Raw genomic sequence first — 26,690 nt, forward strand, 5'->3', positions numbered from 1 at the left:
CACGTTGGCCAGGGTGGTCTCGAACTCCTGACCTTAGGTGATCCGCCCGCCTCGGCCTCCCAAAGTGCTGGGATTACAGGCGTGAGCCACAGCGCTTGGCCTAAAAGATGTTTCTGGAGTAGGAGGCTTTGGGCCTAGCTGGAAGGTTTGTGTCTTCAAAGGCCTGAAGAGAACATCCCAGGTGGGAGAAACAGCAAGGAGGGAACGTGTGGAGGAGGCAGGGAGACCCTGCTCTTGGGACTACTGTCTGCAGAGGGTCTCCAGAGGCAGGACCCCGGGGGTAGGGACACTGATGGAGGAGTCGCTCTGCAGTCCCTCCCCCCAAGCTGTGGGCCGGGGTGCCCCCAGGGACGCGGGCTGTGCGCTCCCACGCCCAGCCGAAGCAGGACGTTCCCACGCGGGGGCGGCCTCTTAAAGGCTGTGGGGCGGGCTGGGGGCGGGCGCCCGCGCTCAGGTCCCTCCGCAGCGGGTTCTCAGTTGCTCTCTGGGCAGACCCAGGTCGCGCTCCCGCTGCCGAGCCCGCAAGGTGAGTGAGTTGGCGGAGGACCCCGCAACCCAAGCCCGCGCGCGTCAGGGGCGCGGCTCGGTCTCCTGCCTTCGCCACTGAGGCACGCCCCGAGTGGTCCCTGTCTTAGAGGGTTGGGGGGCTTCATGCAGGTTAGAGTTGAGGGTTCCTGGGGAGTCCTCCGTCTGCATATGTATGCCATCTTTTCCCCTAAATACAGATTACACCCTCCCTCTCTGGATATGTGGAGCTCTCCCACCCACTAATCATAATCACTGGCCGGAACTCCTCTTTTCTAGAAGTGCGGGCCGCCCCCTCCCACTTATCACCTGTAGTGTGCCCCCTCCCTCACTCTATTTGTTGGGTGTCCCTCTCTCCCCCTAGATGTGGGATCCCCTTCTTTTCCCCAGATGTGTGTCTCCCTCCCTCTGACCCAGTTAAGTCCCTATCCTCTAAAGCCCCTCCCCACCCCCATGGATGCCAAACCCTGAGTCTTCCCTGGGGGTGGGGGACTGGACTTAGCCGGTCTGGCTGAGCCCAGTCCCCCACCCCCAACCAGATCCAGCAGAGCAGGGCTGTGTGCACGTAGGCGGCCAATTATGGGGGAAGAGGTGGGGGCCAGACGGTCTGTCTGTTCTGCCTGTGCGGGGCAGGGAAGAGAGCCTCGGGACCTGCTCCCTCTCAACCTGGACCCCCACCCAGCTTCCTCTGGGGAGCAAACAACTGAGCAGAGTTCTCTAGTCTGGCCAGACTGAGCTGGGGCTGGCACCAGAACCCAAGCCCTCAGCCTCAAACTCTTCAGACCCTGGCCCAAGACTTAGGCCTCCTCCCACTTCCCAGATGGTGAATTGAGGTCCCAAGAAGGGGCTCCAAAGGTCTAGGACCCCCATTGCCCCCCCTTCCCAGGGATATCAGACAAAATTAGAAGGGTCAAGGGCATGAGGGCGACCTTGAAACCCTGGGATCCCTACCACTACCATACCAGTGGAAAAGGGTTTCTCCGTCTGGCCCTAAGGTTTGAGGGCAGAGGGTGATGTGGGGGCAGAACTCATCTATACCTTCATGCCCCCAGATGCTGCCCAAAGCTGCCTGGAGCTTGATGCTGAGGAAAGGTGGACGTGGAAGACGAGGGATGCACAGCTCAGAAGGCACCGGTGAGACCTGGAGTCCTTCCTCCCAGCCTAACTCCAGAGATAGGGGCAGGGGTCCCCTATGCCCCCTTTGCCCTTCCATGCCACCCTGGGCCTGTTCCTACCACACTTCCTATGATCCCACTCCTTGGTCCCAGGCCAAGTTTCTCCAGGAAATGGAGTCCGTGGGGTGAGCAGACAGTGGCCATCTCCATTCCAAGCTTCCTTAGGAGCCCGCCCCCAAGCCTCAGGTCCCTAGGTCTTTTGTCCTGAGGTGGAGGATGCTGACAGAACCTTGGACCCTGATTCCTCCTTTCCAGACCCTAGTTTGAATGCTAGTAAGAAGAAAGAGACCTAAAGCAGGAGAGACTTCAGCCAGATAGCAGAAGGGCCTTGCTGACCCGTGGAGAATAACAAAGAAACATTTATTGAGCCCTTGCTAGTACCCCAAGCTATTATAAACCTTTTTTTTTTTTTTTTTTTTTTGAGACAGAGTCTTGCTCTGTCGCTGAGGCTAGAGTGTTCAGTGGCATGATCTCAGCTCACTGCAACCTCCGCCTCCTGGGTTCACACGATTCTTCTGACTCAGCCTCCCGAGTAGTTGGGATTATAGGTGCCCACCACTGCGCCTGGCTAATTTTTGTATTTTTAGTAGAGGCGGGGTTTCACCATCTTGGCCAGGCTGGTCTCGAACTCCTGACCTTACAATCCACCCGCCTCGGCCTCCCAAAGTGCTGGGATTACAGGCGTGAGCCACCAAGCCCGGCCACTTTCTTTATTAATATAGTTAGAGATAGGGTGTCCAAGGGGCAGCCTGGACTCAGCTCCCTCCATTGTGTCTGCAGCCCGTGGTGGGAGGAAGACGCCCCCCTACACCAACTGCTATGCCCAGCGCCACTACCCCATGCCAGAAGAGCCCTTCTGCACAGAACTCAACGCTGAGCAGCAGGCCCTGAAGGAGAAGGAGAAGGGAAGCTGGACCCTGCTGACCCACGCCGAAAAGGTGGCCCGTAGGTGTCAGGGTGGGGTTGGCTGGAGAGAGTGGGTTGGGGCCTGGACTTTGGAAAGAAGGGCCTGTCAGGGATCAGAGGGCAGAGAGAGGCCCCCAAGACAGCCAGAAACCTCCAAACACCTGAGGGGTGAAGTTTATGCCTTTGTTCGTTTCTTTATTCACTCACCTATTTGTGTATAGCCTGATGTTAGGCAATGCTGGGGACAAGAGGTGAATCACCTGGATAGTTCCTGTCCCCATGGTGCTCTCAGTCCCGTGGGGAAAACCAGTACAGACCCCAATAATTGTAATACAGAATATGTGACTAGGGTGAGGTGTGTTCAAGGACTGTGAGATGAAATCTTGGTGGACCTCCCAGAGGAGGGCACATTCCAGCTGGCCTTTAAGGGTGAAGAGGAGGGCACTGCTGGGGAGTGGGAACTGCATGGGGAAGGGTGTCCAGAGCAGGAGACTGTGGAGGCTCCTGGAATTGAGTGATGTGGGGGAGATGGAACAGAGAAAGGCAGGTGAAGTGGTTGGGGAGGAGCCCTCTGACCCTGGGAGACTGGAGGGATGTGTGGTCCTTTGTCATGTCCACCAGAGCATCCCTGAGCTGACCCTTTGATATTTGGAGCACCTTATTCTCATTCCATGAATGGGAACACTCAGCCTGACTTCCAAGATTTCAAAGGATTCCTAGTGGGGAAAGGTTCATGCCTCTCAAATTCATTCATTCAGTCAACATCTTATTGAGCACCTACTTCAATACCATGCACTGGGAATGCAGCTGTGAGCCAGCCAGGCTCCCCTTCTGCCTGTGAGCTTGCATTTCCAGCCCTCTCTCAACACCTTTCCTCTCTCCCTCTCTCTCTCTCTCTGTCTCTCTTTCTCTCTCTCTCTCTCTCACACACACACACACGCATCTTGGTTTTCTCTTCATTTCAGAAATTGACACTCTTTATCTGAGCGTGGTGGCACATGCCTGTGGTCCCAGCTATTCGGGAGGCTGAGGCAGGAGGATCGCTTAAGCCCAGGGGAGTTGAGGCTGCAGTGAGCTATGATTGTGCCACTGCATTGCACTCCAGCCTGTGTAACAAAATGAGACCCTGTCTGGGGGAAAAAAGAAAAAATAAGAAAGAGAGAGAGAGAGAAATAAATGACAGACATTCGCCAAGCAAGATGGTCATGAGCACCACCCCTAATATGTACTGCACACTTACAGGTAGCAGGCACCGCTGTGGAGGTAGGTGCTCTCATTAGCTCACATTTGAGAGCCTCAGCTCAGTGAAGTGCAGTCACTTGCAATGGTCGCACGGCTAGAGAGTGGTGGAGGCAAGATTTGAAACCACACAGACAGGCACCAGGGGTTTCACCCTTAGCTGCTATACCACATTAGCTACACTGAAGGTTTGGTGGGATGCTTGGTGCGTTACAGTGTAGCCTCACAGATCAGTTAAACAACTTTTTTTTTCTTTTTTTTTTTTGAGACAGGGTCTCTGTCACCCAGGCTGGAGTACAGTGGCCCCATGTCGGCTCACTGCAACCTCTGCCACTTGGGTTCAAGCGATCCTCCTGCTTTGGCCTCCTGAGTAGCTGAGACTACAGGCGGGCACCACCACACCTGGCTATTTTTTTTTTGTATTTTTTGTAGAGATAGGGTTTCACCATGTTGGCCAGACTGGTCTCGAACTCCTGATCTCATGATCCACCTGCCTCAGCCTAAAGTGCTGGGATTACAGGTGTGAGCTACCATGCCGGCTATTTATTTATTTATTTATTTATTTATATTTCTGTAGAGACAGAGCAGTCTCACTATGGTTGCTCAGGCTGCTCTTGAACTCCTGGGCTCAAGCAATTCTCCTGCCTCGGCCTCCCAAAGCACTGGGATTACAGGCATGAGCCATCATGCCAGGCCAAATGCCTTGAGTCTTGTCAGACCTCTTCCAGGGCAGGCAGGCATGGGATCACATACTCCAACCTCAGCAGCAGAGTGAGACTCTGTCTCAAAAGAGAAAAAAGAAACGGTCTCACTCTGTTGCCCTGGCTAAGACAGCACTGTGTGGGATCCTTGCTCACTGTAGCCTCAAACTCCTAGGGTCAAGCAGTCCTTCTGCCTCAGCCTCTCGAGTGGCTGGGACCACAGGCACATGCCACTGTACCTGGCTAATTTTTTATTATTTATTTATTTTTTTATTATTTATTTTTTTGAGATGGAGTCTTGCTCTGTCTCCCAGGCTGGAATGCAGTGGTGCAATCTCAGCTCACTGCAAGCTCCGCCTCCCTGGTTCACGCCATTCTTCTGCCTCCGCCTCCCGAGGAGCTGGGATTACAGGTGCCTGCCACTATGCCTGGTTAATTTTTTGTATTTTTAGTAGAGACGGGTTTTCACCACGTTAGCCAGGATGGTCTCGATCTCCTAACCTTGTGATCCACACGCCTCGGCCTTCCAAAGTGCTGGGATTACAGGCGTGAGCCACCGCGCCCAGCCTTACCTGGCTAATTTTAAAATTTTTTGTAGGAACAGGGTCTTGCTATATTGCCTAGGATTGTCTCGAACCCTTGGACTCAAGCAGTCCACCTGTCTTGGTCTCCCAAAATTCTGGGATTACAGGCATGAGCCACCATGCCTGGCCCCCTCCCTAATTCTGTTGAAATGAAATCCAGATTCTTCTCCATGGATTCTGACAAGGTCCTGTGTGAACCGGCTCTGGCCAGCCTCTCATTTGCTAAATTCTCTCTCTTTTGCTCATTTCACTCCAGCCACAGTGGTCCTCACTTCACTCTTTTCCTACCCACTTCCTGCTTCTGGGTCTTTGCACTTCTTCCAGTTTTCACCAACTTTCTCCCATTGATTTTTCTTTTTTTTTTTTTTGAGACGGAGTCTTGCTCTGTCGCCCAGGCTGGAGTGCAGTGGCCGGATCTCAGCTCACTGCAAGCTCCGCCTCCTGGGTTCACGCCATTCTCCTGCCTCAGCCTCCCAAGTAGCTGGGACTACAGGCGCCCACCACCTCGCCCGGCTAGTTTTTTGTATTTTTTTTAGTAGAGACAGGGTTTCACCGTGTTAGCCAGGATGGTCTCGATCTCCTGACCTCGTGATCCACCCGTCTCAGCCTCCCAAAGTGCTGGGATTACAGGCTTGAGCCACCGCACCTGACCTCTCCCATTGATTTTTCAAGCCTCAGTTCCAATGTCACCTCCTCTGAGATACCTTCTTACCTGGCCACCCAACTGTTTGCCTGAAGCATTTGCCACGGTCTCCCCTCTTAACTCCACAAGGGCAGGGATTTTCATCTGGCTTACTCACTGCTGTCACCAGTTCTTGGTCATGCTGTGCATATAGTACATGCTCCGTAAGAATTTGCTGAATGAACAGCATCTGCTGCAGGGAGGCGGAAGCCAGGGATCACTTAGAGCGGATGCACCTGAGGCCCTTCCCCCTCCCCCCCCAATTGCCTCCAGTGTACCGGCTCCAGTTCAATGAGACCTTTGCGGAGATGAACCGTCGCTCCAATGAGTGGAAGACAGTGATGGGTTACGTCTTCTTCTTCTTTGGATTCGCAGCTCTGGTGATTTGGTGGCAGCGGGTCTACAGTGAGTAGCAACACCTCATGTAGATGCAATCCTGGGCCGTGACCTTGTGGTCACAGCCACCAGATGGTTTCTTAAAGGAACCATGCTGGCATTCATCTGAAGAGTTGAAAATGTCTGAAGAGGTGTAGTGTGAAGGGCAGAGCATGGCTGTCTAGGTTTGAATGTAGGAACTTTACCTCTCTGGGCCTCAGTTTCCTCATCTGTAAAATGGAAATAGTAATGTTCCATTTCAGGGTACTTAAGAGGATTTTAATGAGAGAGGGCTATAGGCCAGTGTTTGGCTCATAGTCATGAATGGTGTTGTAACTGATTGTTGTGTATGAACTATGTGTTTTTCGGTGTATATATATATATACATACACGGAACCTCTGCCTCCACAGTTCAAGTGATTCCCCTGCCTCAGTCTCCCGAGTAGCTGGGACTACAGGAGTGTACCACGATGCCTGACTAATTTTTGTATTTTTAGTAGAGACAGGGTTTGCCATGTTGGCCAGACTGGTCTCAAACTCCTGGCCTCAAGTAATCTGCCTGCTTCGAACTCCCAAAGTGCTAGGATTACCAGCATGAGCCACCACGCCTGGCCTATTTTTCAATATATTGCTTCAGCTACTGTAACAAAGAGTCCCCAACTTACAAGAGCTTAAATTAGATAATGGTTTATTCCTTTCTCACAACAAGGGCAGAGAAGCAATCCAGACAAATGTGGGGACTCCACAATGCAGGCTCCTTCTGTCTTGTTGCTCTGCATCCTTGACATGCAAGATGGCTGCTCCAGCTCCTGCCATCAAGCCTACATTCCAGCCAAGGAAAAAAGGGAAAGTGAAAATAGGCTCCTCTTTGAGGCCTAGAAGTTGCTCAAACCACTTCTCCTCACATGATATAGGCTGAGAAATGATCATGTGATCATCTGGCTACAAGGGAAGCTGGGAAATATAGTCTTTAGCTGGGTAGTCACATGTACAGCTGAGCTTTCATTATCTCTGAAGAGTGGTTCTCAAAAGTGTTCTCGTTCGGGCGCGGTGGCTCAAGCCTGTAATCCCAGCACTTTGGGAGGCCGAGACGGGCGGATCACAAGGTCAGGAGATCGAGATCATCCTAGCTAACACGGTGAAACCCCGTCTCTACTAAAAAATACCAAAAAAACCTAGCCGGGCGAGGTGGCGGGCGTCTGTAGTCCCAGCTACTCGGGAGGCTGAGGCAGGAGAATGGCGTGAACCCAGGAGGCGGAGCTTGCAGTGAGCTGAGATCCGGCCACTGCACTCCAGTCTGGGCGACAAAGCGAGACTCTGTCTCAACAACAGCAACAACAACAAAAAAGTGTTCTCTGTGTACCAATAGCACCACCTAGGAACTTGCTAGAAATGCATATTCTCAGCTCCACTGGTCAGACACTCTGGGGGTAGACCCCAACCCAAACAATTTTTTTTTTTTTTTTGAGAGAGAGTTTTGTTCTTTAGTGGTGTGGTCTCGGCTCACTGCAACCTCCGCCTTCTGGTTTCAAGCGATTCTCCTGCCTCAGCCTACCAAATAGCTGGGATTACAGGCGCCCGCCACCATGCCTAGCTAAGTTTTGTATTTTCAGTAGAGATGGGGTTTCACCATGTTGGCCAGACTGGTCTCGAACTTCTGACCTTGTGATCTGCCTGTCTTGGCCTCCCAAAGTGCTGGGGTTATAGGCATAAGCCACCATACCCGGTCTGACTCCAACAATTATTTAATTAAATTAATTAATTAATTAATTTGAGACGGAGTCTTGCTCTGTCACCCAGGCTGGAATGCAGTGGCATGATCCCAGCTCACTGCAACCTCCGCCTCCTGGGTTCAAGCGATTCTTCTGCCTCAGCCTCCTGAGCAGCTGGGACTACAGGTGCATACCACCACACCCAGCTAATTTTTATATTTTTAGTAGAGATGGGGTTTCACCATATTGGCCAGGCTGGTCTTGAACTCCTAACCTTGTGATCCACCCACTTTGGCCTCCCAAAGTGCTGGGATTACAGGCGTGAGCCACCACATTGGCCCAGCAATTTTTATTTTAACTGCCCATTCCTCTGGTAGACCAGTGGAAGGCTCAGCACCTCCCGTGCATCCTGGAAGGGCTAGTCTAGCCTAGTGCTTGGCACATAGTCGATGCTCATAAAGGTTGTTCCCTTCCTGCTCCGCTCCTGGGATAGAATGTACCAGGGATGGAGGTCAGGAAGGCTGAGTCAGCCTCAGGACCAGGTGGACCAGAAAGTAAGGTATGAGAGCTGTTGGGAGCTTGGGCCTCCAGGCCTTTCCTGTCCCCATACACACATCAAGGTGCCTAAAATGCCTCTATGAGTGCTTTCAGCTTTTAGGTTAAGTATTGCCTCTCCCACCAGATTTTTTTCTTTTTAAAAAAAAAAAAAGAGACAGGGGTTTTTCTATGTTGCCCAGGCTAGACTAGAATTCCTCGGTTTAAGTAATCCTCCCATCTTGGCCTCCTGAGTAACTGAGACCATAGGCACACGCCATTGTGTGTGCCATTGCACCCGGCTCTCCCCATTTTTTTTTTTTCTTCTTTTTTTTTTTTTGAGATGGAGTCTCGCTCTGTGGCCCAGGCTGGAGTGCAGTGGCCGGATCTCAGCTCACTGCAAGCTCTGCCTCCCGGGTTTACGCCATTCTCCTGCCTCAGTCTCCCGAGTAACTGGGACTATAGGCGCTCACCACCTCACCCGGCTAGTTTTTTGTATATATATATATTTTTAGTAGAGACGGGGTTTCACTGTGTTAGCCAGGATGGTCTCGATCTACTGACTTCGTGATCCGCCCGTCTCGGCCTCCCAAAGTGCTGGGATTACAGGCTTGAGCCACCTTGCCCGGCCTTTTTTTTTTTTTTTTTTTTTTTTTTAGAAAGAGTCTTGCTCTGCCACCCAGGCTGGAGTGGCATGATCTTGGCTCAGTGCAACCTGTGCCTCCCAGACTAAACCAATGATCCTGCCTCAGCCTCCTGGGCAGCTGGGATAACGGGGATACACTACTACGCCCAGCTAATTTTTTGTATTTTTAGTAGAGACAGGGTTTGACTAGGCCAGGCTAGTCTCAAACTCCTGACCTCAAGTGATCTGCCCACCTCGGCCTGGACGTGATTAAAGGCATGAGCCACCGCGCCCTGCTGCCTGTCCCCATATTTTTAAAGTGAACACTCTTACCTACTTCCTACTCTCAACCCCCTTAGAAAGTAAAAGGAATTATTTCATCCTGGACCCTGCCCAGCAAGTGGGAACAAACTCAGTAATTACATAATTATAGTAGATAACATGTATCAGGTGCTTAATATTTGTCTAACATTGTGCCAACAGCTTTGGAAATACTCAGTTCCCACAATCCTAGTGGATAGGACCTGCTTTTGACAGGTAAGGAAACTGAGGCTCAGAGAGGTGAAGTAACTTGTTGAAGGTCACAGGGCAAGGGAGTGGTGGAGCTGGGATTTGGATTCAGGCAGTCTTCAAATCAGTGCTCTTATTACCACAGGCCACAGAAGTAGGTAAGGCAATTGAGTTGGGAAGGACCTTGGCCTGGCTCCCACGGTCCTTGGAGTCTAAGGCAAAGCTGGGATCAGAACCGAGATGTGCCTGGGGCGATGCTTTAGGAGAAAGTCTGGGGTGCTGGGCTAGACAGGGTGGAGGGAGTGCCTCAGTGCAGGATACCCCAACCCCGGAGTAACTTGTACCATCAGCCTTGGGAGTAGCTGGGAGGCTACAGGGTGGCTGGAGACCCTGGCTGGTGGAGGAAGACTGGCTGGATCCTGAGCCCCCCCATGCACTCCCTGCAGTGTTTCCTCCAAAGCCCATCACCTTGACGGATGAATGGAAAGCCAAGCAGCTGCAGCGCATGCTGGACATGAAGGTCAATCCTGTGCAGGGCCTGGCCTCCCGCTGGGACTATGAGAAGAAGCAGTGGAAGAAGTGACTTGCATCCCCAGCTGTCTCCCTGCGGCTCCACCCTGGCTGGGAGCCTCTGCTGGCACCTCCCCTCCCCTGCCCCAATAAAGCTGCCCCAATAAAGCTGATTGGTTCTCTTCTGCCTCTCACCTCCACTTCAGACTTTACTTGGCATCTAAAATTAGGCATTTTACCAGGCGAAGTGCAAGAAGGGCTCAGAACTCATCTGGTCAGTGAGGGCTTCCTGGAGGAGTGGGGGCTAGAGCCAAGGCTTAGGTGGGATTAGGAAAGGCAAGAAGAAGGGAAGGCATCAGGGGTGGAGCAAGTGGCTTAATCAAAGGTGAGGACACTTTTATTCAGCTAATTAACAAATACTTGGCCGGGCATGATGGCTCACACCTGTCATCCCAGCACTTTGGGAGGCCAAGGAGGGCGGATCACTTGAGGTCAGGAGTTCAAGACCAGCCTGGCCAATATGGTGAAACCCCATCTCTACTAAAAAATACAAAAATTAGCCTGATGTGGTGGTGCATGCCTGTAGTCCCAGCTGGTCAGGAGCCTGAAGCAGGAGAATTGCTTGAACTCAGGAGGCAGAGGTTGCAGTGAGCCGAGGTCATACCATTGCACTACAGCCTGGGCAACAGAGAGAGACTCCATCTCAAAAAACAAAACAAAACAAAACAAAAAACAAATACTGAGCACCTACTATGTGCCAGGTTCTAATCCAGGCCCTGGGGACGCAGCAGTGAACAAGCAGGCAAAGACCTTGGCCTCACAGAGGAGACATTCCTCTATGCAGGGAGATAGAAAAATGAAAAAATAATGCAATAACTTGTAGGTTACATGGTAATAAGTGCCATGAAGAAACACAACAAAGCAGCATGAGGGGACAGGATAAAGGGGATTGGGGGTTGGCAGTGAAGGCCTTTAGGAAGAAGTGGTATTTCGTTTCTTTTTTTTTGGTAGGGTCTCATTCTGTCACCCAGGCTGGAGTGCAGTGGCATGACCATGGCTCACTGCATCCTTGAATTCTCGAGCTCATGTGATACTCCCACCTCAGCCTCCCAAGTAGTGGTACAGGTGTACACCACCATGTCCAGCTAATTTTTTTTTTTTTTTTGAGACAGAGTTTCACTCTTGTTGCCCAGGCTGGAGTGCAATCTCAGCTCACCGCAACTTCTGCCTCCCGGGTTCAGCCGATTCTCCTGCCTGCCTCAGCCTCGCTGGTAGCTGGGATTACAAGCATGTGCCACCATGCCCAGCTAATTTTGTATTTTTAGTAGAGACGGAGTTTCTCCATGTTGGTCAGGGTGGTCTCGAATTCCCGACCTCAGGTGATCCACCTCCCTTGGCCTCCCAAAGTGCTGGGATTACAGGCGTGAGCCACCGCATGTGGCCATTGGTTTTTTATTTTATTTTATTTTATTTTTTGGAGATGGAGTCTCACTCTGTTGCCCAGGCTGGAGTGCAGTGGCACAATCTCTGCTCACTGCAAGCTCTGCCCCCTGGGTTCACGCCATTCTCCTGCCTCAGCCTCCCGAGTAGCTGCAACTACAGGCGTCTGCCCCCACGCCCAGCTAATTTTTTCTATTTTTAGTAGAGACAGGGTTTCACCATGCTGGCCAGGCTCGTCTCGAGCTCCTGACCTCATGATCTGCCCATCTTGGCCTCCCAAAGTGCTGGGATTACAGGCATGAGCCACCACACTCGGCTTTTTTTTTTTTTTTGGTAGAGACAGGGCTCCGCTATGTTGTCCAGGCTGGTCTCGAACTCCTGGCCTCAAGTGATCCTCCTGCCTCAGCCTCTCAAAGTGCTGGGGGATTTTATTCTAAATGTGATGGGGAGTTGTGTCCATTTGGGTTCTTTGAGAAGCAAATGCCAAGAAGGAATTAACCATGTGAAGAGATTTACTGGGGGTAATGCCTGTGAGAGATAAAGGAGAGAGGAAGCAGGAGTAGGTTGGGAGAATCTTCAGACTGCGGTGCAGATCTGACACCTGTGGAAGAAGAGAAGTGAAGAAAGGAGAATTGCATAGGAACAGCCTCAGACTTCAGGGCCTCTGGATCATTCTGAGTCCCATCAGGAGACAAAAACCACAAAGCAATTTAAACAGGGGTTGTTTAATATGAAAACATTACTAATCTTACCCAGGAGAGTAACCATAAAGATGCAAAGGCCGGGTGTGGTGGCTCACCCTGTAATCCCAGCACTTTGGGAAGCTGAGGTGGGCAAATCACCTGAGATCAGGAGTTGAAGACCAGCCTGGCCAACATGGAAACCCCATCTCTACTAAAAATACAAAAATTAGCCAGGCGTGGTGGTGCACGCTTGTAATCCCAGCTACTGCAGAGGCTGAGGCTTGAACCTGGGAGGTGGAGGTTGCAGTGAGCCAAGATCACGACATTGCACTCCAGCGTGGGCAACAAGAGGGAGACTCCGTCTCAAAAAAAAAAAAGAGACCTTTAAAAGATATCCAAGGAGAGTCCCCAAGGAAAGATAAACTTGGAAGGGGGTGCCCTCCCCAAGTGAGGTTCAGACCTCACTGGAGAAGGTGTGGTTGGTTGCAGCCCACTGGATGGCGAGAAGTTGGGTGGGTTGCCTACGGCCAGGGCTGGTCCACAGTCCCCTGGGTAAGCAGGAATAACCCTCAGAGGGCTAAGGGAGCTGAGACTGGTGGGAGGGTGGAAATGGGGCACATTTGCAGATGTGAGGCCTAAAGCTTGAGGCGTCTGCATCAGGAGGTTTGCTGGAAGATGGTCCCCGGGCCTGAGGGCTGCAGTGTTGCTATAGGCTATGCACACTGGGCTCATGGCTGGGGCAGATCACCACTAAATGTCCTCACACACACTGCTAAGCAACCAAAAAACAGGAGCAAGAACAGCACGCACACAGAAACCTCCTCTCCTCCTGAAAGTATCTCCTAGCACTGACTACTTGCAAAGCTCAGCATCTCACTATAAAGGAGTTCAGTTCATCTCCATTGTGCAGAGCGGAGTGAATTTGGAGCTGAGCGGTAATACATTGATAACTGACCCAGCATCTTTCAGAAAGTCTTGGCTAGGCCAGTGGGAAGTCCCAGAGCAAGTAATGCCCACTAGTGGAGTCCTGTATTGGGCAAAATTAATGCATCCCTAGTCAGGGTTCTCTAGAGGGATAGGACTAATAGGATAGATGTATATATGAAAGGGAGTTCATTAAGGAGAACTGACTCACACGATCACAAGGGGAAGGAAGTTCCACAATAGGCCATCTGCAAGCTGAGGAGAAGCCAGCCTGAGTCCCAAAACCTCAAAAGTAGGGAAGACAATAGTGCAGCCTTTAGTCTGTGGCTGAAGGCCTGAGAGCCCCTGGCAAAATCACTGGTGTAAGTCTAAGATTCCAAAAGCTGAAGAACAAACTTGGAGTCTGATGTTCGAGGGCAGGAAGCACCCAGCACGGAAGAAAGATGAGGCCAGAAGACTCAGCCAGTCTAGTATTTCCACATTTTTCTGTCTTATTTATTTATTTATTTATTTATTTGAGTTGGAGTTGCTCTCTGTCTCCCAGGCTGGAGTGCAGTGGTGTTAGCTCACTGCAACCTCTGCCCCCCAGGTTCAAGCAATTCTCCTGTCTCAGCTTCCTGAGTAGCTAGGATTAGAGGTATGGGCCACCACGCCTGGCTAAGTTTTGTGTTTTTAATAGAGATGGAGTTTCACCATGCTGGCCAGGCTGGTCTTGAACTCCTGACCTAGGGTGATCTGCCCATCTTGGCCTTCTAAAGCCACCACACCCGGCCCCTCTGTCTCCCTCCCTTCCTTCCTTCCTTCCTTCCTTCCTTCCTTCCTTCCTTCCTTCCTTCCTTCCTTCCTTCCTTCCTTCCTTCCTTCCTTCCTTCCTAATGGAGTCTCGCTCTGTTGCCCAGGCTGGAGTGCAGTGGCACCATCTCGGCTCACTGCAAGCTCTGTCCCCCGGGTTCATGCCATTCTCCTGCCTCAGCCTCCTGAGTAGCTGGGACTACAGGTGCCTGCACCATGCCCAGCTAACTTTTTTGTATTTTTTAGTAGAGACGGGGTTTCACCGTGTTAGCCAGCATGGTCTCGATCTCCTGACTTCGTGATCCGCCTGCCTCAGCCTCCCAAAGTGCTGGGATTACAGGCATGAGCCACTGCGCCCAGCCCCCTCTGTCTACTTTTAACCTAGCTGTGCTGGCAGCTGATTAGATGGTACCCACCCAGCTTGAGGGTGAGTCTGTCTCTCCCAGTCCACTGACTCAAACGTTAATCTCCTTTGGCAACACCCTCGAAGACACACCCAGGAACAATACTTTGCATCCTTTAACCCAATCAAGTTGACACTCAGTGTTAACCATCACACCTAGTAACCCCATTGTGCTCAGTCCCTGGTTGGGAGCGGCCCAGAAAGATCATGGCCTCGGCATGAACACTACAGCAGGTCTGAAAGTGTGGCAGCTGGAGGTGGTCACACATCTACCCTCTTCATAGCAGGTTCTCTTGAAGAGTCTGAGTAGCACATCTCCATAGATACCCTAGGTGCCAAGGGAAGAATTTAGCAGAGCAGTTGCGACAACAGTCATTCAACCAACAAACATTTATTGTGCATTTTAACTTAATCACCTTATTTATTTGTTTGTTTATTTATTTATTTATTTTGAGATGGAGTTTCTCTCTTGTTGCCCAGGCTAGAGTGCAATGGCGCCATCTCCGCTCACTGCAAGTTCTGCCCCCCAGGTTCAAGTGGTGCTCCTGCCTCAGCCTCCTGAGTAGCTGGGATTACAGGTGCTCACCACCACACCTGACTAATTTTTTGTATGTTTAGTAGAGACAGGATTTCACTATGTTGACCAGGCTGGTCTTGAACTCCTGACCTCATGATCCACCCGCCTTGGCCTCCCAAAGTGCTGGGATTACAGGCATGAGCCACCGTGCCTGGCTTAGTCACCTCTTTTAAAAGGTCTTATCTCCAAATGCAGTCCTATTCTGAGGTGCTGGGGGTTAGAAGATCCACATATGAATTTGGGGGAGACACAATTGAGACCGTAATAGTTGGGCTCAGGGCTGGGCATGGTGGCTCACGCTTGTAATCCCAGGACTTGGGAGGCTGAGGGGGGCAGATCACTTGAGGCCAGGAGTTCGAGACCAGCCCAGCCAACATGGAGAAAGCCTGTCTCTACTAAAAATACAAAAATTAGCTGGATGTGTTGATGCACGCTTGTAATCCCAGCTGCTTGGGAGGCTGAGACACAAGAATCAGTTGAACCGGGAAGTGAATGTTGCAGTAAGCAGATAATTGTGCCACTCCACTCCAGCCTGGGTAACAGAGCAAGACTCTGTTTCAGAGAAAAAAAAAAAAAAAATGTTGGACTGAGGTTTATTCTGGTGTCTCTTTGTTCTAGGACCAGTGGACATCTAGGGCATGTTCTTCTCATGGCAGAAGTCTGAGACTTCGGCAGGGCAGAGGAATGGGTGGGAACACTCTTAAAGTCCAGGCCCAAAACAAGCACACACAAAACTGCACCACATTCCACTGGCCAAGGTGTTCCAATTATGATTGCTGCATTAGAAACCAGCCTGAAATTGAGTGGCATAAAACAATTACTTTATTATGCTCAGAGACTCTGTGGGTCAGGGATTCGGGTCAGGTGTGGTGGAAACCACTTGCCTCTGCTCCAGAACATCTGGGGCCTCAGCTGGAAACATTCAAGGGCTGTGGCCAGGATTGGCTGGAGGTGTTTTCACTCATATACATAGTACTTGATGCTGGGACTACAGTTGGACCTGAGATCAACCGGAACACCACTCTGTGGCCCCCCTCCATGGTCCATCTGTGTGGACTAGTTTATTCTCCCTTAAAACATGGTGGCTAGAGGCCAGGCATGGTGGCTCACACCTGGAATCCCAGCACTTTGAAGAGGCCAGGTAGGCAGATCATGAGGTCAATAGATGGAGACCATCCTGGCCAACACGGTGAAACCCCATCTCTACTAAAAATACAAACATTAGCTGGGCATGGTGGCAAGCACTTGTAGTCCCAGCTACTCGGGAGGCCGAGGCAGGAGAATCACTTGAACCCGAAAGATGGGGGTTGCAGTGAGTCGAGATTATACCACTGCACTCCAGCCTGGAGACCCAGCAGGACTCTGTCTCCAAAACAAAAACAAAAATATAGTGGCTGGGTCCCAAAAGAGTGGTGGGGAAGTGCTTTGTCTTTTTTTTTTTTGGAGACGGAGTCTTGCTCTGTCGCCCAGGCTGGAGTGCAATGGCGCGATCTCGGCTCACTGCAACCTCTGCCTCCTGGGTTCAAGCGATTCTTGTGCCTCAGCCACTTAAGTGGCTGGGATTAGAGGTGTGCGCCAGCATACCCGGCTTTTTTGTGTGTATTTTTAGTAGAGATGGGGCTTCACCATATTGACCAGGCTGATCTCAAACTCCTGACCTCAGGTGATCTGCCTGCCTTGGCCTCCCAAAGTTCTGGGATTACAGATGTGAACCACTACGCCTGGCCTGCATGGTCTTTTTATGATTCAGCTTCAGAAGACAAAAAGCATCACTTCTGCTGGAGCCCAATGGTCAAGTCACTACCAAAGGTACACCCAGGTTCAAGAGGGAGAGGACATGGACTCCACCACTCAGTAGGACGTCATTGTAAAACGTGGGGTGCATGTGAGAGGGGAAATTTCTTATTTTTTTCTCTTAAATTTTATTTTACTTTAAGTTCCAGGATACATGTGCAAAACGTGCAGGTTTGTTACATAGGTAAACGTGTGCCACGGTGGTTTGTTGTGCCTATCAACTCATCACCTAGGTATTAAGCCCCACATGCATTAGCTATTTGTCCTAATGCTCTCCCTCCCCTCACCCCCACAGACCCCGGTGTATGTTGTTCCCTCCCTGTGTCCATGTGTTCTCACTGTTCAGCTCCCACTTATGAGTGAGAACATGCAATGTTTGGTTTTCTGTTCCTGTGTTAGTTTGCTGAGGATGATAGCTTCCAGCTTCATCCATGTTCCCACAAAGGATATGATCTCATTCCTCTCTTTTTGAGACCAAGTCTCACTCTCTCACCCAGGCTGGAGTGCAGTGGAACGATCCTAGCTCACCGCAGACTCAAATTCCTGGGCTCAAGCAATCCTCCCGCCTCAGCCTCCCAAAGTGCTGGGATTACAGGCATGAGCCACTGCATCTGGCCAAGAGGGAAAATTTTTGAGATCATTTTTCAAAAATACAGTCTACCACCCAAGGTCAAGCCCAATGTTGATGGAGAGAGAAATATCCTACAGCCAGGGTGTGCATGGAGGCATGAGGAGAGAAGGCAGAATTGGGAGCAGATAATAAAATATTCTACGGATGTGGAGAAACGACCAACACAAAATCAAGTTGAAGGCCAGGTGTGGTGGCTCACACCTGAAGTCCCAACACTTTTGGAGGTTGAGGCAGGAGGATAGCTTGAGGCCAGGAGTTTGAGATTAGCCTGGGCAACATAATTTTTTGGTTTTGTTTTGTTTTGTTGGAGACGGAGTCTTGCTCTGTAGCCCAGGCTGGAATTCAGTGGTGCAATCTCAGCTCACTGACGCTTCTGCCTCCTGGGTTGAAGCGATTCTCCTGCCTCAGCCTCCTGAGTAGCTGGGATTACAGATGTGTGCACCACATCCGGGTAATTTTTGTATTTATAGTAGAGACAGGGTTTCACCATGTTGGCCAGGATGGTCTCCATCTCTTGACCTTATAATCCCCCCTCCTTGTTCTCCCAAAGTGCTGGGATTACAGGCATGAGCCACTACGCCTGGCCATGTCTCAGGTCTTAAGGTCCCTAGCTGGTCAGCCTTCTTTCCACTTCTCAGAATTTTCTTTTCTTTTTTCTTTCTTTCTTTCTTTTCTTTTTTTTTTTTTTTTTTTTTTGAGATGGAGTGTCACTCTGTCGCCCAGACTAGAGTGCAATGGCATGATCTCGGCTCACTGCAACCTCTACCTCCTGGGTTCAAGCAATTCTCGTGCCTCAGCCTCCTGAGCAGCTGGGATCACAGGCATGAGCCACCATGCCTGGCTAATTTTTGTGCTTTTGGTAGATACAGGTTTTGTCATGTTGGGCAGGATGGTCTCAAATTCCTGGCCTCAAGTGATCCATCTGCTTCAGCCTCCCAAAGTGCTGGGATTACAGGCATGAGCCACGGCGCCCAGCCTGAGTTTTCTTATTCTTATTTTATATACAGCGTCAAAGGTTCTTAGTTTTACTTAGCAGGAGAAATAGGGAAAAGTACATCTGCTCCATCTTCCTAGATGTGGAAGTCCTGTGGTTCATCCTACTATATATTAAAATCTCTTTTAATATATAATCTGTCTGTTTCTCCCTACCCCTCCTTCCCCTTCCATTTCATTTGTTGAAAAAAATGGAGTCATTTGTCCTGAGGATTTCCCCCAGTCTGTATTTTGGTAATTGCAATCCCATGTGTCACTTATTATGCCCCTCTGTCCCCTGTGTTTTCTATAAATGGTGATTACATTTAGAAGCTTGGTCAGACTTACGCTTGATGTTTTTGGCAAGAATATTTGATGGGTGTGCTGTGTTCTCTTGGCAGGCAGCACGTGACGCCTGGTTGTCTCTGTGTACCATTAGCAGCTTTCATTGGTCATTGTGTAGATTCATTAACGTATTAGGAGTACAGATGGCTTTTAAATACATGAAACGATGCCAACCTCAATTAGATTTTTAAAAATGAAATTTTAAAGGATGAGTACTATTTTTTCATCTACCAGATTGACAAGGATCAGAGTGTTAACATGAATGTTGGCAAGAGTGCAGAGGACAGGTGACTTCACAGGCTGCCTGATTTGACTGTATCCATCAAAATGACTTATGTATACACCCTTTGGCCCAGCAGTTCTACTTTTAGGAATGTACCCTGTGGATACACGGGCACATATGCAAAATGATGGATTGTAGTATTGTTTGGATTAGCAGGAGTTGAAGCCTGGGCGACATAGTGAGATCTTCTCTCTATTAAAAATAAAAAATAACCCTTTCGGTCCTTGAGCACGGGGGCACAAGGTCGTGAAAACAAGGTCTTGGTGAGGTGCCGCCATTTCATCCGTCCTCGGTCTCTACGCCTTTCGCAGAGCTTCCAGCAGCGCTATGTTGGGCCACAGCATCCGGAGGTTCACAACCTCTGTGGTCCGTAGGAGCCACTATGAGGAGGGCCCTGGGAAGAATTTGCCATTTTCAGTGGAAAACAAGTGGGCATTACTAGTTAAGATGTGTTTGTACTTTGGATCTGCATTTGCTGCACCCTTCCTTATAGTAAGACACCAACTGCTTAAACAATAAGGGTGTTTCAGTTCGTCCATTTACCAGATATGAAGAGCATTTTAAGAGATACAGCCTCTGGAAATGGATCAAACTCTAACTCATGGCATGCTAGATATGTTTGTCAATAAACTTATGACATGAAAAAATAAAAAATAAAAAATAAAAATAAAAATAAAAAATAAAAAGTAGCCAGGCATGGTGGTGCATGCCTGTGGTCCCAGCTACTTGGGAGGCTGAGGTGGGAGGATCCTCAAATTTGGGATGTCAAGGCTGCAATGAGTCGTGATCATGCCACTGCGCTCCAGCCTGGGCAATAGAACAGACCCTATCTCCAAAAACAAAAACAAAAACAGTAACAACAAAAGTTAAGAACTACCAAATTGTTCTACCTGGAGTACTACAACGTTATCACAACTTGTGGCAGACCCTGTGGGCAATGTGCCTGCAGGATGCTCTCCGAAGCTTTGGTGGACAGTTCTCATTAAAGGGAACAGCCACTTGTGTGTTTTTGACCAAGCATGGGGCAGGCAGGAAATGCCAAATGTCAAGGAGAAAATCTTGAAGCAGCCCTCAGCCAATGAGGGATGAGTTGGTAGATAAGCACCTTGGTGTTCTTGTCTCTCAGTGACAGAATTTTGAGCAGTGTTCCACGGGTTTTTCAAAGGATGCCCTGTGGAGGAGCCCCATTGCCTGGAGCGGCAGCTTACTCAGCATCACACCCTATATTAGCTCCCCGTCCTTCCTTGTGTCACTTCCCCACTTAAACCATTTGCCCCTGAATCTTTATTCTAGGCTTTGCTTTTGAGGGAAATCTACACTAAGGCAGAGCTTGGTGGTGGTTTGGCAGCACAGTCTGACACAATTGGTAGTAGTTACTATAAAAAATAGTACTTACAGTGCCAGACACCATCCTTAAGCACTTTACAAGCATTAAATCTGTGTAACTACCCCATGAAGTAGGCATGATTAGCACCGCTATTTTTCAGGCAAAGAAACTCGGGCACAGAGAGGTTAAGTCACTTGTCCAAGGGCACCTACCTCCCCTGGGCAGTCTTGTTTCACCGTCCTGCTCCAAACCACCACACTATCCTTTCTCTGGTCCCCTGCTGCTTCACCAGCATGAGCTGAGCTTGGCCAAGGTTGGCCTCTTCCTTTCTGGACATCGACTGTAGTGGTCAGCTGTGGAGAGTGGTCATCCACGTACACTCTACAGTTGGTTTTCCAGGTGCCCAGAGAGCTTGGCACAAAGTCCAGGTAAGATTGATATACCTGGCCAGGCGCGGTGGCTCAAGCCTGTAATCCCAGCACTTTGGGAGGCCGAGACGGGTGGATCACGAGGTCAGGAGATCGAGATCATCCTGGCTAACACGGTGAAACCCCGTCTCTACTAAAAAAATACAAAAAAATTAGCCAGGCGTGGTGGTGGGCGCCTGTAGTCCCAGCTACACGGGAGGCTGAGGCAGGAGAATGGCGGGAACCCGGGAGGCGGAGCTTGCAGTGAGCCGAGATCACGCCACTGCACTCCAGCCTGGGCGACAGAGCGAGACTCCGTCTCAAAAAAAAAAAAAAAAAAAGATTGATATACCCTTTTAGGGACAGCCAATCAGCTGCAGAGGGATGTTGCACTTCATAAATGGTTTGTAACCTACAGCCCTATCATTTTATTATTATTTTTATAATGCAATCATAACAGTTATTTCTGGGGGAGGTTTGTTTGTTTTTTAAGTTTTTTTGTTTTGTTTTGTTTTGTTTTTTGTAGAGATGGACTCTTGCTGTGTTGCCCAGGCTGGTCTCAAACTCCCGAGCTGAAGCAATCCTCCTGTGTCACTCTCCCAAAGTGGGATTACAGGCGTGAGCCACCACGTCCAGCTTTTTGTTTGTTTGTTTGTTTGTTTGTTTTGAGATGGAGTTTCGCTCTTGTTGCCTAGGCTGGAGTACAGTGGTGTGATCTTGGCTCACCGCAACCTCCACCTCCTGGGTGCAAGTGATTCTTGTGCCTCAGCCTCCTGAGTAGCTGGGACTACAGGCACCCGCCACCACGCCCGGCTAATTTTTGTATTTTTAGTAGAGTTGGGATTTCACCATGTTGGCCAGGCTGGTCTGAAACTCCTCACCTCAGGTGATCCGCCTACCTTGGCCTCCAAAAGTGCTGGGATTACAGGCATGAGCCTCCACGCCTGGCTTGTTTTTTACATCAGTGCAATTAGAGCCTGACGTGGGTACTTGCTGACATGGGTACTGGTCATTTCCTATTCAGCAACAAGTTTACAAACCATCTCATTGGCCAGGCCACTATGTTATATTTATATTATTTTCTATTTTATATTCAGAAAAACTTTTTCTTGCTTTATATCCACATTCTTGGTATCTTAGTGTTGTATTATTATTTTTATTTATTTATTTATTGAGACGGAGTCTCACTCTGTTGCCCAGGCTGGAGTGCAGTGGTGCGATCTTGGCTCACTGCAAGTTCCGCCTCCCGGGTTCACGCCATTCTCCTGCCTCAGCCTCCTGAGTAGCTGGGACTACAGGCACCCACCACCGCGCCTGGCTAATTTTTTGTATTTTTAGTAGAGACAGGGTTTCACCGTGGTCTCAATCTCCTGACCTCGTCATCCACCCGCCTTGGCCTCCCAAAGTGCTGGGATTACAGGCATGAGCCACTGCACCTGGCAATATCTTAGTGTTTTTTTGTTTTTTGTTTTTTGTTTTTTTTGAGACGGAGTCTTCCTCTGTCACCCAGGCTGGAGTACAGTGGCACAATCTTGGCTCACTACAACCTCCGCCTCCTAGGTTCAAGCCATTCTCCTGTCTCAGCTTCCCCAGTAGCTGGGATTACAGGCACGCACCACCACGCCCAGCTAATTTTTGTATTTTCAGTAGAGACAGGGTTTCACCATTTTGACCAGGCTGGTCTTGAACTCCTGACCTCGTGATCTGCCCGCCTCGGCCTCCCAAAGTGCTGGGATTACAGGCGTGAGTCATCGTGCCCGGCCTACCTTAGTGTTTTAAAAATGACTTCCTCAAGTTTTAACATTGACGTGTTAACAGTTCATAATGTGGCCATTTAAATTTCATTTAAGAACTTCAAGAATTCACAAGACTCTCTATAATGAAATTATTAAAATCAATTATTCATATGTGAATTTATTGAAATAAGATGGCTTAAATAATTTAGGAGAGAATACTCAACATGGTCAGAATTCTCACATGAGTGTATGCATATTAATTAAAAATCAGGCTGGGGCTGGGCGTGGTGGCTCACGCCTGTAATCCCAGCACTTTGGTAGGCCGAGGCAGGTGGATCACGAGGTCAGGAGATTGAGACCATCCTGGCTAACACAGTGAAACCCCGTCTCTACTAAAAATACAAAAAACTAGCTGGGCGAGGTGGCGGACGCCTGTAGTTCCAGCTACTCGGAAGGCTGAGGCAGGAGAATGGCGTGAACCCAGGAGGCGGAGCTTGCAGTGAGCCGAGATTGTGCCACTGCACTCCAGCCTGGGGCGACAGAGCAAGACTCTGTCTCAAAAAAAAAAAAAAAAAAAAAAATCAGGCTGGGTGCAGTGGCTCACGCTTGTAATATCAGCACTTTGGTAGGCCAAGGCTGGCAGATTACCTGAGGTCAGGAGTTCGAGACCAGTCTGGCCAACATGGTGACACCCTGTCTCTAATAAAAATACAAATTTAGCTGGGCATGGTGGTGGGCACCTATAGTCCCAGCTACTTGGGAGGCTGAGGAAGGGGAATCACTTGAATCCAGGGGACAGAGGTTGCAGTGAGCCAAGATGGCACCACTGCACTCCAGCCTGGGTGACAGAGTGAGACTTAAAAAAAAGAAAGAAAAATCGCTTCTCGGCCTTTTGGCTAAGATCAAGTGTAAAAAAAGAAAGAAATGAACATATATGATCTATATAAATGTAAGTCTTCTTTGATTTTTATTTATTTATTATTACTATTTTTTCGAGATAGAGTTTCGCTCTTGTTGCCCCCGCTGGAGTGCAATGGCATGATCTCTGCTCACTGCAACCTCCACCTCCCGGGTTCAAGCGATTCTCCTGCCTCAGCCTCCCGAGTAGCTGGAATTACAGGCATGAGCCACCACGCCTGGCTAATTTTGTATTTTTAGTAGAGACGAGGTTTCTCCATGTTGGTTAGGCTGGTCTCGAACTCCTGACCTCAGGTGATCCGCCCGCCTCAGCCTCCCAAAGTGCTGGGATCACAGGCGTGAGCCACCGCACTTGGCTGTGCCCAGTCATTTCTATTATTTTCTTTTTCTTTTTTTGAGATGGAGTTTTGCTATTGTTGCCAGGCTGGAGGGCAATGGCGCCATCTCAGCTCACTGCAACCTCTGCCTCCCAGGTTCAAGTGATTCTCCTGCCTCAGCCTCCTGAGTAGCTGTGATTACAGATGCCCGCCACCATGCCTAGCTAATTTTTTTGTATTTTTAGTAGAGATGGGGTTTTACCATGTTGCCATGTTGGCCAGGCTGGTCTTGAACTCTTGACCTCAGGTGATCTGCCCACCTCGGCCTCCCAATGTGCTGAGATTACAGGCGCGAGCCAGCATGCATGGCCCATTTCTATTATTTTCAATATAGTAAGAAATAGTTCTTGTTATTTTTGCCTCATGACAAAGACTATGATGGTAGAGATAGAAAAATAGAAAGCTGGGCATTATGTAATCAATTATTTTATTTTATTGTTTTTATCTTTTTTTTTTTTTTGAGACAGCCTCTCACTACGTCACCCAGGCTGGAATACAATGGGGTGATCTCAGCTCACTGCAACCTCCACCTCCTGGGTTCAAGCGATTCTCCTGCCTCAGCCTCCAGAGCAGCTGGGATTATAGGTGTGCACCACCACACCTAGCTAAAATTTTTTTTGTATTTTTAGTAGAAATGGGGTTTCACCATGTTGGCCAGGCTGGTCTCAAACTCCTGACCTCAAGTGATCTGCCTGCCTCAGCCTCTCAAAGTGCTGGAATTACAGGTGAGAGCCACCGCAGCCAGCCCATTTTATTTTATTTTCTGAGTCAGGGTCTTGCTCTGTTGTCCAGGCTGGAGTTCAGTGGTGTGATCACAGCTCACTGCAGCCTCAACTTTCTGGGCTTAAGTGACTATCCCACCTCAGACTCCCTATTAGTGGGGAATACAGGCATGTGCCACCAAGCCCAGCTAATTTTTGTATTTGTTTTGTAAAGATGGGGTTTTGCCATGTTGCCTAGACTGGTCTGGAACTCCTGGGTTCAAGCAATCCGCCCACCTCAGCCTCCCAAACTGCTGGAATTACAAGTGTGAGCCACCACACCTGGCCTATGTAATAAATTTGATCATGACATAAGTTGCCAGGTTTTCTGCATGATTTGTTAACTTTTTTTTTTTTTTTGAGACGGAGTCTCGCTTTGTCGCCCAGGCTGGAGTGCAGTGGCACGATCTCAGCTCACTGCAAGCTCCGCCTCCCGGGTTTACGCCATTCTCCTGCCTCAGCCTCCTGAGTAGCTGGGACTACAGGCGCCCACAACCTCGCTGGGCTAGTTTTTTGTATTTTTAGTAGAGACGGGGTTTCACCGTGTTAGCCAGGATGGTCTCGATCTCCTGACCTCATGATCCGCCCGTCTCAGCCTCCCAAAGTGCTGGGATTACAGGCTTGAGCCACCGCACCCAGCCGATTTGTTAATTTTTAAAAACTGCACAAGTGAGCCAGGCATGGTAGTTCACATCTGTAATCCCTGCACTTTGTGGGGGGTCGAGGCAGGGGGATCACTTGAGCCCAGGAGTTCCAGACCAGCCTGGGCAACATAAGGAAACCATATCTTCATTAAAAAAAAAAAAAAATTACACAAGCAATATACAAAATTATTATGTTAAACTTCTACAGACCCAGAAGACAAGAAGTGAAAGCTGGCTAAAAAGCTTTTTTTTTTTTTTTAATTTAATAAATCACGAACAGGTGTTGGCTGGGCACTGTGGCTCATGCCTGTAACCCCAGCACTTTGGGAGGCCGAGGCGGGCAGATCACCTGAGGTCAGGAGTTTAAGACCAGCCTCGCCAACATAGCAAAACCCCGTTGCTACTAAAAATACAAAAATTAGCTGGATGTGGTGGCAAGCACCTGTAATCCCCGCTACTCAGGAGGCTGAGGCAGGAGAATTGCTTGAACCCGGGAGGCAGAGGCTGTGGCAAGCAATTCAGATGGCACCACTGCACTCCAGCCTGGGCAACAGAGTGAGACTCCATCTCAAACAAAACAAAAGAAAACAAAACGAAACCATGAACAAGTGTTGAATTTTAGAAAATACTATTTTGATATCTCCTGAAATAATCATAAGCATTTTCTTTGTTAATTTTTCAACACAATAAATTACATAGATAAATTTCTTGGCTGGGTGCGGTGGCTCATGTCTGTAATTCCAGCACTTTGGGAGGCCAAGGCAGGCAGATCACTTGAGGTCAAGAGTCCAAGACCAGCCTGGCCAACATGGTGAAACCCTGTCTCTATTAAAAATACAAAAATTAGCCTGGCATGGTGGTGCATGCTTGTAATTCCAGCTACTTGGGAGGCTGAGGCAGGAGAATCACTTGAACTTTGGAGGCGGAGGTTGCAGTGAGCTGAGATGGCGCCACTGCACTCCGTCTCAAAAAAAAAAAAAAAAAGAAAAAAGAAAAAATTCCTATATGTAGTCAATCTTGTTTACCTGGAATAAATCCTACTAGGTTGTGATATATTATTCTTTTAATATGTTGTTAGGTTTGATTTGTTAATATTATAACTTTGGCACACATGTTCATAAGTAATAGCGACCTATAATTCCCTTTCTTTTCCTTCCTTTCTTCCTTCTTTCCTTCTGTGTTTCCCTCCCTCCCTCTCTCCCTTCTTTTCTTCCTTCCTCTCTCTTTCTTGGTGCTGTACAGCCTTGCCCAATTTTTTCTTTTTTTTTTTTTTTTTTTTGAGACGGAGTCTGGCTCTGTCACCCAGGCTGGAGTGCAGTGGCATGATCTCAGTCACTGCAAGCTCCATCTCCTGGGTTCACGCCATTCTTCTGCCTCAGCCTCCTGAGTAGCTGGGACTACAGGCACCTGCCACCAGGCCCGGCTAATTTTTTTCTTGTATTTTTAGTAGAGACGGGGTTTCACCGTGTTAGCCAGGATGGTCTCGATCTCCTGACCTTGTGATCTGCCCATCTCAGCTTCCCAAAGTGCTGGGATTACAGGCATGAGCCACCTCGCCTGGGCCTGCCCAGTTTTAATAACAGTTATAATGGTAAAGA

General features: G+C 49.3%; 2 protein-coding genes across 3 annotated transcripts; both read left to right on the top strand.

Annotated features, from left to right (window-relative positions):
• The first annotated feature begins 436 nt into the window (after positions 1–436).
• COX4I2 (cytochrome c oxidase subunit 4I2) lies at positions 437–10,272 on the top strand. 2 transcript variants are annotated; one of them, XM_037982916.2, is made up of 6 exons: positions 437–526; positions 1,578–1,659; positions 2,481–2,645; positions 6,086–6,217; positions 9,542–9,595; positions 10,015–10,272. In XM_037982916.2, the coding sequence occupies exons 2-5, from the start codon at positions 1,578–1,580 to the stop codon at positions 9,577–9,579; spliced, it is 417 nt and encodes a 138-aa protein (XP_037838844.1). In that variant the 5' UTR covers positions 437–526; the 3' UTR covers positions 9,580–9,595; positions 10,015–10,272. The 2 variants fall into 2 exon arrangements, with proteins under 2 accessions (XP_037838844.1, XP_008018235.2); XM_008020044.3 differs by lacking the exon at positions 9,542–9,595.
• An 8,860-nt stretch (positions 10,273–19,132) lies between these two features.
• On the top strand, positions 19,133–19,608 carry LOC119618593 (cytochrome c oxidase subunit 7C, mitochondrial). Its single transcript, XM_037982915.2, has one exon. The coding sequence runs from the start codon at positions 19,250–19,252 to the stop codon at positions 19,439–19,441; it is 192 nt and encodes a 63-aa protein (XP_037838843.1). The 5' UTR covers positions 19,133–19,249; the 3' UTR covers positions 19,442–19,608.
• The last annotated feature ends 7,082 nt before the right edge of the window (positions 19,609–26,690 follow it).

This window comes from Chlorocebus sabaeus, chromosome 2 (assembly GCF_047675955.1).
Source record: "Chlorocebus sabaeus isolate Y175 chromosome 2, mChlSab1.0.hap1, whole genome shotgun sequence".
Taxonomy (NCBI): domain Eukaryota; kingdom Metazoa; phylum Chordata; class Mammalia; order Primates; family Cercopithecidae; genus Chlorocebus; species Chlorocebus sabaeus.